This window comes from Sphaeramia orbicularis, chromosome 12 (assembly GCF_902148855.1).
Source record: "Sphaeramia orbicularis chromosome 12, fSphaOr1.1, whole genome shotgun sequence".
In the NCBI taxonomy this organism is placed as follows: Eukaryota; Metazoa; Chordata; class Actinopteri; order Kurtiformes; family Apogonidae; genus Sphaeramia; species Sphaeramia orbicularis.
The window spans coordinates 45,055,117-45,068,842 of record NC_043968.1 but is presented as its reverse complement, the minus strand read 5'-3'; the positions used below and the strand labels follow the sequence as shown (position 1 = coordinate 45,068,842).

The window sequence follows — 13,726 nt, the reverse complement described above, 5'->3', positions numbered from 1 at the left end:
TATAAATGTATGTTTTATGTACAGTAAATGCATACAACGTTGACTGTTACATGTTAGCTGACACTGGTGTATATTTACCTTGTGGATTTTTTTTTTTTTTGTCCTGCAGGCTGTTTTAAAGATGACCGTATTGTTTTTTGGACCTGGATGTTTTCCACCTACTTCATGGAGAAATGGGCTCCTCGACAGGATGACATGCTGTTCTATGTCCGCAGGAAACTCTCCTACGTCAGTGCAGACAACACTGAAGGCAAAAAGGTGATAACCTTTCACTTCTGAGTGTAGAACATTTTGACCATACTGTTTAGTTAGTTTCATACAGTGAGTCAAGATGAAGAATATGGAAAAGAAGCAAAGTACAAATGAATGGACAAGTGCATTTATGTGTCTTTACATAATCTTTAAAATGAAAAAGGAAAAGCAATCTTAACAATTAAAAAATATTAATAAAGTAATAAAAAAATAATTTTATATTTTGTAATTAACATAGTTTTCAGTTTTTTCATTATTTAAAAAAACAAAAAAGATGCAAATTAATCAGTTAGTTGTCATTATTTTGTGGATTATACTAGTGCAGTTAAGATAAAAAGTTGAGTCTCTTAAACTAAATCAGTATTTAAATAGTCTCATGTTACATATTTCAACATTTTAGATGGTAATCAAAACAATAATTCTTTAGGATAAATGATCTAACAATGAGCATGACACTATTAAAATGAACCATATATAATTTATACTTGAACTGTTAATGAAGTGCACAATATGTTCAGTAGTTTTACAGTTAAAACGCAAATTCAGTCACAGGTGAAATATCTCCGGTACCTGCTTCATCTTTCAGTAAATAATAATAAGTAAAGGGAAAAAGAAGAACTTTATTACGAGAGAAAAAACAGGACCCACAGCCACTGTGGGTTTTTCTATGTTGTGTAGACCTTTGTTCAGGTCCGTCATCGCTCTGCAACAATAGAGGCTGTTGAATGAGCAAACACAGATGTCTATTTGTAAAATATGCAGCTTTATGAATCAGGCTAACGTAGCCAAGCAGAAGGTCGACACATTACTGATGAACACATGATAATAAGATCAGTAGAGTTATTTTTCATATTCACCACACCCTTTGTAATTAATGGGTGCCGTCCTTTGTCTTTAATACTAAGTCAAACATTCAGTCTGAGATGCAACTTTTTAACTCAACAAATGGTTTTTCTCCCAAAACTTTCCTTTATTAGAAATTTGGGGGAGGAAGTACAAATGATAAAAAACAGATGGAATGTGAAGAATTAATAGGCCAGTATATGTTAAAGCCACTATGAAAAAAAACCCATGAATCATGAGTTTCACAAATGTGATTTTTAAGTCTTTAGTTTAAAGTCTATCAAAAAAAACACAATGATACAAATGTATATAGATAGAGGCAAAACAAATAAAAACAAGTTACACACTAAAATTGGTAGCAGTCTAAAATAAGTGTGCAAATGTTATTTAACCTAAATCCAGTTGCTCCTGTTTTTATAATGTCGTTTTATAACAAACACTTTTGTCCCCTTTGTGCTTCGTCCTATATCCCTCCATCTCCGGTTGTCATGGTTACCACCATTGTTCTGTGCCCAGGTTAGTTAAAGAGTCCCATCATCTCCATCTCACCATATAGACAAAGTGACAGCAGTTGGACACGTCAAGACACAACGCTGCATTAGATAGATTGGAGTGTGTATCTGTGTGTGTTCCTCTATGCCTGTGAGGACTAGTGTGTAATGTCACCCCGTGTCATTATTCAGAGCCTTTGTTTCTATTTCATTATTTTTAATAATACTTTCTGACAACAATAGTAATGACAATAGCATCAACAAGAGATACCGCTGATGTTTAACCAAATTAAATACACAAATAGAAAATGAATGCTAGTAATTATAAAGGTGGATTCTCTGTAATGAAATGAGTTTAATACCATTAGTGTTTACTATTGTACATGATTCATTGATTTGATTCATTATTATGTCATACACATAATATGCACAGCCCACAATGCACTCACAAGACGCCATTAATCAACTCAAGAAACTGGAGCCAGAGACCAAACACACAAATAATATTAGTCAGTGTAAATAATACTAACCTGCAACCAACTTATCAACACTTAAGTTTTATAACGATTATATTCTATCATCATTAGAGCACTAAAACTGGTGGACAGACGTTTCATTAAATATAGACATGGGTCATCATAATGTGTACATTATATACATAGCGCCATTAAAAATGCACGGGCCAGAATAATATGTATATTTGGAGATATATTAAATCAATTGGTTTGAGGTTACCTTCATATTAAAGAGGGAAGCAATGGTCATTAGAGAATGAATTGTGGACAAATTGTCATCAACTTAACATATTTATTCAGTCACTGAATACAGGTACTCAGAAACTGAAAGTGTTATGAGTGTGTTGCAACCAGATGTACCAATCTTGTGCTTCTGCCGTTACGCTCGACTGGCCTGGGTGCAGTCGGTCAGCAACAGTGCCTTTCTCATGTTCTCTGGCACTCAGACGACTGATTGTATTGCGATGACAGCGCAGACGACGAGCAACTTAACCACATCTCAGACCTGCTCATAACATGCCTCTCTGTTGTATTGTAAGTTGTGGCATTTTGAGCTGGCAAAAACATTTGGGCGTTTTCTTTGCTTCCTTCATATCGGCTAATGACCACACCTACAGTTACCAGTCAAGTGTGACTGTACAAGAGATTCGACTCAATGTCCAACATTAAGGGATTAGTCCAAACACCGACGTTGTGCGCATTTGGAATGAAAAAAATACAGCTGTTAACTGTGTTACTCATCTCGTGAGCGGCATATACAAAATAGGCCCCTGAACAAATCATTTTCTGGAAATTACACCCTATGTTTGGACTGTGTGTTTTTAATGGCGCTAAGTATAAAAGAAAATGTCATTCACACAATTCACCTGTTCTTATCTGTGCAACCGAAGACCTGCAAGACCTTGGTTTTTTGACAAAGCTCTTACTTGAATAGTTTGGACTTAACCAATATATTTATATATAAATCTAGCAAATAGTTTTCTTCTTTCTAGTTGTGCTCATATTACTTGATGAATTATTGTACATATATCAGAATTCATCTTCTTCACAATAGCATAAAGGACTGTAGCACATGGGAAACTGTTTAATTTTCCCCACAGAGAAGGTTTGTTATTCACCCATATTTCTGACATTTTAAGCTAATGATCTCACAGTCTGATTATTTCACATTTTCACATTATCGATCCATGATTCCAACCCATAACACCCTCAGCAGCCAAAAGAGGAGCAAATTTATGAACACAGCAGAAGCAACACACAGCCCTGTTCTGTTTAGATTCTGCTGTTTCACATTTTTCTATTTATACTGTGTTAGTAATAACACACGCACATTGTTTTGTGGGTAATCCTGGTATCAAGCCATCTCTTGAATATGGTCATTTTATGTTTAATTATTTTTGTAAGACTTGTTGAGTAGCATTACAGCGGACATAACAAAACAGCACTCATTAAAAATTCATTTCCACTTCAGGAACCAGGGTCAGAAGTTTTTTCCAGGAGCTCTCATTTCCACCATAAAAAAGTCTCTGCATCAGGAGTTCACAATATTATGTGTCATCCACCCATTCTAAAAAGAGGAAACTACATTTTCATTGTGCTTTGTGCATGGTGTATGTGAGCCAGTACATGTCCTTTAAACCTCTATATCAGAGGTATCAACAGGTCAAAAACTGGCCTACCAAAGGGTCCAATCTGGCCCACAGGTTGAATTTGTGGAGTCAAAACTTACACAGGAGACATTAGCAAGGGAGTCACTGTGTCTTAAGTTGTGTTGATCATAAAGTAAAATTATATATTTTTCAGTTCCAGATGCCTGTTACCAAATGTTTTGTACCTTTGTGGATCCATTTAGATCTGTAAATTGTAATATACATGTTTAAATGATAAGCTGAGGCATAATATTGTTAAAATTCACTTATTTTTCTTTTGAAATTTCAGTTTTTTATGGTTAGAATAGAATAGAATAGAATAGAATAGAATAGAATAGAATAGAATAGAATAGAATAGGGGCTGTTGAATGAGGGATTGTTAAAAGAGAAAAAGCTGTTGTCATTATCTGAGTTGTCATTATTTATAGGTTATTATCCTATTATTTTACTGGTCCAGTCCGCTTGAGATCAAATTGGGCTGCATGTAGCCCCTGATCTAAAATGAGTTTGATACCAATGCTCTGTATGTAGTTATTTATTGCATATGAATGGGGTTATTACCAGTGGTTTGAAGAAAGAAATGTATTTGAATGTGAATGTGTGTTCACTCTTTTTGACCTGATAGTTTTGATATTTTAGCATATCAAATATTTATCAGACCTGGCCACCTGATGGAGGGCTCTGCCACCTTCAGTCCTAAAAACACATGTCTGTGATTTCCTTCATCGTCCTCACGTTGTTATGGTAACAGATCAGGGCAGACTCCTCTTCTGTGAGACTAACCTGCGACATGAACACAGTCACCCTGTTTGTCTTGTATCATCATCATATGATATCATCATGGTTCTGTGTTTTAGGTGGAGGTGGAGGTTTACAGGAGAGACTCTAAGAAACTACCCGGCCTCGGTGACCCCGACATCGACTGGGAGGAGAGCGTCTACTTGAACCTTATCCTGCAGAAGGTGACCAACATACACCATAAATGTTCTCTCTGAATACTGATGTTCACTGCATCACTGTCATCACTGTGGTGGTTTCACTTGAGTGGGCATAATGTCTATGTGTGTGGAAATGATTTAATTTCCTGATGCTTTTGCACAACTTCTGAAACAATTCATCACCAGATGCTAATTATTCCTCTTTCAGCTGATCAACTTTACATGTAATTATTTCAAATCAAAGCAGATAGAAGACGCTTAGCTGATGTTGGAGTATATTTGGAGTTGGAGTATATTTTCCATAGGTCAGGATATGCTGTTGTTGCCCATTAAGATGGAATCAGTTCGTTTTCAGACATATTCCTCTTTTTACTCCTATTTATACACATCAGTAATCACTGTTGGCCGGGTCCAATGATTACGTACTGAGTCCCAGTTACACTTTATCTATCAAGAATATATCATATTGTCACAATCATTTCATGAAAAAGGGTAAAAAATATTTTATTCCATCTTTATGGGCAACAGTAAGGATAGAATATGGATTTATGACCAATAGAATGTACTGTAATCATAGACTGTAAAGAAGTTAACCATTAGTTTGTTGACCACTGGTTTTTAAGCCTCAAGTTTGGCATTTGCTGGTTGCTATGTTGTTGTTGTTTTTTTTGTTTTTTTTTTTTGAACCAGAAGTGACCATATTTAGATAAAAGACAAGCAGGGGAAAACAGAGATGAAAGTTGCCAAGCTACCGCTAATGCTAATTTTCTGAACACACAGGTTGCACTGCTAACACTGTTATGCTAAATGCCACAAAGTAATTTCATCTCCTTGCTAAATGTTAAACCATACAGTTAAACCATACATGTTTAGTAATAGTGATGTTAGCTTTGTGTAATATACATACACACCAGTTACCTGGCTGAGTTAGCAGGCTAGCTGACAGACCTTATTAATTTACAAATTAAGCTATGTTATGCTAACAGTCAGTCTTGGTTAGAATTAAGTAACTGTAAACTTCAAGATATATTCTTTTATGATGTTTATAGTGGTAGTGTAACATCTTAACCACAACTACAGTAGAGTTGTCAGAAAAAAAATGTAATAGATCCAATAGAAGAACTCCAAAGAACTTACACTGACACGAACCGAAAGCCTGTTTTTATATTGCATTGCAGCAGAATTGCACAGCAGCAAAACTACTTTTATGTCATACTGAACTGAAAGTAGCTTTCAGCAGCACCTCAATTCTGTCTTTTCCATGTGTCTTTGGATTTTACTCTATTGGAAGAAGTGAAACCTAATTTTTTGTTCCATGGCAACATGAACCTGCAGCAGCAGAGCAACACCTTTGACATACACTACATGTATATTGCCAAAAGTATTGGCTCACCCATCCAAATAATCAGAATCAGGTGTTCCAATCACTTCCATGGCCACAGGTGTATAAAATCAAGCACCTAGGCATGCAGACTGCTTTTACAAACATTTGTGAAAGAATGGGTCGCTCTCAGGAGCTCAGTGAATTCCAGCGTGGAACTGTGATAGGATGCCACCTGTGCAACAAATCCAGTCGTGAAATTTCCTTGCTCCTAAATATTCCACAGTCAGCTGTCAGCTGTATCATAAGAAAGTGGAAGTGTTTGGGAATGTGGGAATGACAGCAACTCAGCCACGAAGTGGTAGGCCACGTAAACTGACGGAGTGGGGTCAGCGGATACTGACACGCATAGTGCGAAGAGGTCGCCAACTTTCTGCAGAGTCAATCGCTACAGACCTCCAAACTTCATGTGGCCTTCAGATTAGCTCAAGAACAGCGCGCAGAGAGCTTCATGGAATGGGTTTCCATGGCCGAGCAGCTGCATCCAAGCCATACATCACCAAGTGCAATGCAAAGAGCCGGATGCAGTGGTGTAAAGCACGCCGCCACTGGACTCTAGAGCAGTGGAGGTATGTTCTCTGAAGTGACCAATCGCGCTTCTCCATCTGGCAATCTGATTGACGGGTCTGGGTTTGGTGGTCGCCAGGAGAACGATACTTGTCGGACTGCATTTTGCCAAGTGTAAAGTTTGGTGGAGGGGGGATTATTGTGTGGGGTTGTTTTTCAGGAGCTGGGCTTGGCCCCTTAGTTCCAGTGAAAGGAACTGGGAATGCTTCAGCTGACCAAGATATTTTGGACAATTCCATGCTCCCAACTTTGTGGGAACAGTTTGGAGCTGGCCCCTTCCTCTTCCAACATGACTGTGCACCAGTGCACAAAGCAAGGTCCATAAAGACATGGATGACAGAGTCTGGTGTGGATGAACTGGACTGGCCTGCACAGAGTCCTGACCTCAACCCCATAGAACACCTTTGGGATGAATTAGAGCGCAGACTGAGAGCCAGGCCTTCTCGTCCAGCATCAGTGTGTGACCTCACAAATGCGCTTCTGGAAGAATGGTCAAAAATTCCCATGAACACACTCCTAAACCTTGTGGACAGCCTTCCCAGAAGAGTTGAAGCTGTCATAGCTGCAAAGGGTGGACCGACGTCATATTGAACCCCATAGACTACGAATGGGATGTCACTTAAATTCATATACGAGTCAAGGCAGGTGATCAACTACTTTTGGCAATATAGTGTATTAGAGTTAAAGCTGTTGTCCAGGGTTCGTGCGGGGCCTTCAGAAGTCATAAAAGTCTTGAATTTACGAATCTGCATTTAATGCCTTAAAAAAATCTTTAAAATGTTTTCAGTTTGATATGGTAGGTCATGTTGGTAGTTATGTTGCCATAAACTTGTTCAATGTATTGTGTTTAACTGCATCTGTTAAATGTCCAAGCTGCAAAGAAAGTAGTTGGTTCCACCCGTTCTAACCCGACAATTTATAGTGAAATTAGGAACCAATTATTGCCAAATTTGCAGCCCTTGGAACAGTTGGAATCAACGTGTTGGAATAAATAAATAGATTTTCCTAAATTCTAGGAGTCTAGGAGGAGCTAGTATGGCCTTGAAATAGGCTGTGAAATGGGCATTAAATTCTCTTTTAAAGGGTCTTAAAAAGGTCTTAAAAACATCTTAAATTTAATTTGTAGAAACCTTTAGGAATGCTGTTGTCAAACAGTATTAAAATTTGTCCTCTTAGTGTATCTATTCTGGTCCAGCTCAACATGTGAGTGAACTGTCAATCACATCTGTCACTCAGAGGCCGCGGGGCAGATATGGAAGCCTTTTATGGACATTTTATCAGTTGGAGTCAAATAGAGCCAACACTGTCAGTGCTGTTATGCATTAAGATACTTTCAGTTTCACAATGTGGTTGTTTATTGCCTGTAAATCTATGTAAATGAAATGTACCGAAGTGTGTTATGGTTTGGATTCTGTCCTAAAATCTCCGCTGCTCTCTGCTGTATTGCTTCCAGTTGGACTATGTGGTGACATGTGCCGTCTGCACACGCTCAGATGCAGGTGATATCCACATCCACAAGAAGAAATGTCAGGTATGAAACCACACTCCATCTCTACACCACAGCAGCTTCAGTTAGCTTCTTGTATGCTTAGTTTTTTTTCTCTGAGAAGGTCATGAAGTTGTTGATCTTCATGTGTGGGTTTTTGTTTTATTGCTTTTTGTCACAGGAAGTCTTCGCATCTCCCAGCAAACATGCCATGGACAGCAAAGGCGAGGAATCCAAAATGAGCTATCCAAACATCTTTTTTATGATTGATAACTTTGAGGAGGTAATTTAACTTTTATCGACTCCCACTGTTACGAAACTACCTGCACTACTGATGCAACTTACTTTGTAAAGGGACACTTTTGCTTGAGTTTCAAAATAAAGGTCCATAAAACTGTTAAATAATGGTCCAGCTGCTCCAAAATACAAGAACTAACATCATGCTCAAAAACACAGATAACTTTTTATGTTTGTTATCTTATTATTATCTTGTCAGTCATGATACTGCTACTAATGCTACTGCCATAACATCCAACACTCAGCAAAAAAGTTCATCTAGAAACCTGTAGACATATAAGGTGTAGACAAAGAAATGAAAGAACCTAAAAGGTGGCGGTTTTAGTAATGAAACCGTCTCTGCAGTGACAAACAGCAGCTGATTGTGGCTGCTCCTGGTCCTTGAATTAAAAAGTATTACTACATGGTTTTTCACTCCATTTAAAAACAAGCTCCTGCACTAATAGGTCATTTTATCGGTCAACTACAGGGAGAATCCACAGATCTCAGATTCTGTCCTGGGAAATCAGTGAACACTTTTTTGTGCTCAGAGACCAAAAAATAAAAGCCTATTTGCTTTGCACTCAGCTTAACAACTGAGAGCATGTGTGTCAGCCAGATGTTTTTGATTGAAACATGGTCATGATTACTTTTAGAGTAATTCCAAATGTCCTGTGTGTTTGTGTAGGTGTTCAGTGATATGACGGTGGGCGAGGGGGAGATGGTATGTGTGGAGCTGGTAGCAAGTGACAAAAGTAACACCTTCCAGGGAGTCATCTTCCAGGGCTCCATCCGCTACGAGGCACTGAAGAAGGTCTACGACAACAGGGTGAGAGGCTGTAGCCCTGCTCAGGAAATCTTCACTCAAATATAATAACATGTGCATGCTTCAATAACAACAGAGGGACAAAATTTTCAGTTATTTTACCCTTCAGGCTCCTGCAGTAACAGCACCACTCATGTTTCCCAAAGACTATCTTATTGTGAGGGATAAGAAACTCTACTCAACTTGAAACTTTTTATCTATAATAATGTGAATCTTGATATGTTCATCAGAAAAGCACTTGATATGTGAATGTTCATATCAAAAAGGTTCATCCCCTTTTGTGCAGAGTAGATTTTTGTTCCATATTGTAATTTATTTAGATAATCTTTTTTTGTCAGTATATGTTTCACATGCAGACATGCAACACACACTGAAATTAAACCTCTGCATTTAACCCATCACTAGCTAAACATGCAGGAACACATCGCACACTACAGACTAGGAGCAGTGGACTGCCATGCCAGGTGCCTGTGGACCAAATGAGGGAGTTAAGTGCCTTGCTCAACGGCACATCAGCCAATAATTTCATTATCACTCTGGAGAATTGAACCATTGACCCTTTGGTCACATGCCATTTCTCCAAACTTCTAGGCCATGGCTGCCCTGAATTTTGATCTGGTTGCTAAAAAACAAATGGTATATTTTTATTGCACAATTTTAAAGAATTCTAAAGTGACAAGAGTTGTAGGAGAAATCCAGGCACAGAACAGAAGTTCTGATTCTGTTTGAATGTGCACTAAAGTGAGTTCAATGTTGGCAAAAACATCGCCTGCACCTTAAAAGCTGTTTTTATATACAGTATTTCTGAGCAGATTTTGTGCACAAGAATGCATGGATGGAACAAAATGCTTTTGAATCAGTTGAAAAGTCTGCCTCAGTTTAGGAGGATTTCAGTAACCATGGAGATGAGTTTAGTTCTCAACTGCAACAATTAATCTTTTGAATTCACCACAGCTCTGACCGGCATCGGCTCCATGGCAACAGCAGCTGAAGACCATGGGTATTGTAGTATGTTTAACCATGTCACATGCCAAATGACAGAGAAACCATGATTTCTTTCATTATAAATCAAATATCTATGCTGCTGCGATAGCTACTTAATTAAAAGAGCAGCAGAAGCACAAATATCAGAGGGTAAAACCACTATACACTTCTATTCTGATCAAGTTCTGTTGTGCATGTAAACATACATCTTACCAAATCCTTTTATTTAGTTTTCATGTAAACAGTTAAGTAATTTCTGATCAAAATTAGATAAATCTCAGAATTGTGTAACTCTGTAATCAAAATAGTAGTGTAAATTTTAACATTGCAGACATTTTTCTTTGATTCTTGAGTAAATTTCCCTTTCGCACATAATCATTTTTATATTTTCCTTCTACAATGACTCTATGATGGCTTTCTGTGCTGTAGGTGAGCGTTGCTGCTAAAATGGCCCAGCGGATGTCGTTTGGCTTCTACAAATATAACAACATGGAGTTTGTGAGGATGAAAGGTCCGCAGGGCAAAGGTCATGCAGAGATGGCTGTTAGCAGGGTGCCAACAGGTGATACTTCCCCCTATGGTACAGAGGAAGACCAGGTGTCACCGATGCACGAAAGGGTGAGGGAACCAGATGACGTGCAACTCAATAATAATAATAATAATAATAATAATAATAATAATAATAATAATAATAAGCGACCAGTTTGATTATGGACATGTAGTCATGGTTAATGTGGCTTTTAAGCACTAAAAATATGTACCTTATCCATCATATTTACAGATTAAAAGTCTTTTCAACTTCTAAATACAGTTACATAACACAGTCCAGTCTTTTCATGATGGCTATAGACAAGATATAACCAGGCATGTACAAATAAACGTTCATGCTGAATATAAAGGTAGTCTGTAATGGATGAATTATGTCTTCTGTTAATCTGAAATACACTACCAGACCTATTCTTTCTCCTTCTCCCTTGAACAGTCATGAAGTATTTCATATTTATTAGAGATCCTGTGTTACATGCACATAGGAATGATAAAATGCCAAACAAAAACCAATAACAATGAAGTATCCTAAACGTAACTATTTGTTCTGCAGTTTTTGATACAGGTTAATACTAAAAAAAGCAGTTTCACACATTGATTCTTTTTTTATACATTAGTTTCATATCTCTCCTTCTGTTAAAAGTAACCTCCAGGTTTGAAATTCTGCAGTTCATAAAATCAGTTACAGACGGAAGCAGACTTCTTGTTTCACTTCCTATTTATCTGTTTGCTTTTCACATAAGTAAAAGCACAACAACAGAAAGCTAACAAATGGAGAGCTCAGAGCTTCATATCTTACAATGAGATAAGAAATGAGGTCATGATCAATAATAAATGTAGCCGGACTGGATTATGCATCATTTAACAGTCTGTCGTCCAGATATATCTCACAGGAAGCACATGGATCATAACATTTTGGAATGAGGTTTAAGTGGAAAAGTGTTGTCACTAAGATGTGTTTAAAGCATCAAAGTTAGAGGTACTCTTTTCTGATTGGCTCTTTGGCAAGTGTAATAATATGTCCTATATCCAATACTAAAGACTTTATTAGCATATATTTTCTGCCATAATCTGTGCCAGTAATCAGTTTATATTTATAGCACTACTGAAAAATAAAGCTGTTCACAGTATTTGAGTAAACGTATGCTCAGGACAGGATGCTATAAATATTAATATTGACGTCGTCTTCCAGGTGACTTCCTTCAGCACACCTCCAACCCCTGAGAGAAACCGACCCTCCTTCTTCTCGCCGTCTCTGCGTCGTAAAATGCCTCGAAACCGAATTGCAGAGATGAAGAAGTCTCACTCTGCCAATGACAGCGAGGAATTCTTCAGGGAAGAGGAGGACGAAGGTAAAACTGCAGCACACGCTGGTCAGACTGTTTTTTCTGCAGTTATCACTTGTATTTCTTTTGTTTTGAGAATAATGAACTCATTTGTATGTGTGTTTGTGGATTCAGTCCAAAACAGCTGGATGTTTGAGAAGAGTAGAGCATTAGTGACTTCAGATTTTTTCAGATCGACTTATTTGTCAACAGTCAAAGTCAAGTCAACTTGTCGTATGATGACATCATCACATTGACAGCGGAGGAACAACAGATACACAGCTGTTCAGCAATGAGCAACTTGTTCACTGTAACATTAACACTGTTCAGTAAAGAGCAGAAAAAAAAACTAAGACACAAGCATCAACAGTCCTTCACAGACATTTAAGCAAAACTAAACAGAGGTTAACACCTGGGATTTTCTTTTAAATTTAAGTAAACAACATAAAGTGGGAAAAAGTTAAGACAGCGGCAGAAAAGACACACAGCATGTTAGAGAAAAGAGCGCATTGTCTTCATGAAATAAATGAACAGAATAATCCATACACATTGGCTGGTCAAATTTTTCTTCAATATTGGTGGTGCTTCCATGATTCACAGAACATTACTGAGACCAGAGTTTTTCTAGATCACAGTCAGTTTAGTTCCTACTCTGAGTCGTCTTCTTCCTTCAGTCTTGGCCTTGTGCTAGTGATGCGCGGGTTTTTTTTTTTTTTTTTTAAGCCACTTTGTGGAATTTTTTGACCCGCCCTGCAAATAAAGTGACATTTTTTGGACCCGCACCAACCTGAGCTGGGTCCACTGATCTACGCATCACTACTGCTCACTGCGCTCCATGATTTCATGTAGAAAGATGAGAGTATCGACATGTGCTGAATGACGGCTCGCACGCTGTCGGGTGATGGAAGGGAGAGAGAGAATAACACATGACTAGTCGACTCCTCTGAAGTAACGTCGACTTGTGCCACAGACATCAATGCATCGACAAACCGACTTTTAAGTTAATGCCCTAGAGAAGAGTAAATAAAGACAAGGCCCATAATCTCATAGCTCTGAAAAAGCTATGAGATTTGTGGTAACGTATGAGTATCTCAACAAACAGAAAGAATCTCCTCCAGGAAATGATATTGTTGGTTTAGACCATTACAATATTAACACAGAGCATCATGTTTAATTATGATTTATAAAAGTTAAAAAGTTGAATGTGGAAAAAAGTCAAGAAAACGAAGTGTGTTGGGATTAGAGTGTTTTAGGTGGCCATGACACACAACAATAACAAGCTCCAGTGATCCAGAAGGTTCTAATACAGAATTCTGTTGAAAACTAGCAAAATATGACCCCTTTAAATGAAGTGTTTGTAATCACTTTTGGACAAAAGTGAAAATCTATAACAGAAGTGAATGAGCTAAATCAGACAATACAGTCTGATAAATTCATCAGTTGTGTTATATCAGTGTTTCCATAGAATTATTGAAAATTATTGCACTAATCCTTAATTTTTTCTTTAATTAAAGTCTTATTGGATTAATTTTCAACTTTTATTAGTCTTTGGTACATTTATTTGTGTATTTGGGCCCTAATAATTCATAAAGTTTGAATTTGAACCCTCCAGGTGCTGCAAAGGTATCTTTATATTCATTTTGGTAA

The 13,726-nt window shown here is 37.6% G+C and overlaps 1 protein-coding gene across 1 annotated transcript in view; it reads left to right on the top strand.

Moving 5' to 3' along the window:
* Positions 1-13,726, top strand: part of kiaa0930 — a 38,443-nt gene that overhangs the window by 20,435 nt on the left and 4,282 nt on the right. The window contains exons 2-8 of the mRNA XM_030149056.1: positions 110-258; positions 4,608-4,712; positions 8,090-8,167; positions 8,304-8,405; positions 9,087-9,227; positions 10,638-10,826; positions 11,947-12,106. Coding sequence (XP_030004916.1) covers positions 110-258; positions 4,608-4,712; positions 8,090-8,167; positions 8,304-8,405; positions 9,087-9,227; positions 10,638-10,826; positions 11,947-12,106 — 924 coding nt within the window. The remainder of the gene's footprint in view (positions 1-109; positions 259-4,607; positions 4,713-8,089; positions 8,168-8,303; positions 8,406-9,086; positions 9,228-10,637; positions 10,827-11,946; positions 12,107-13,726) is intronic.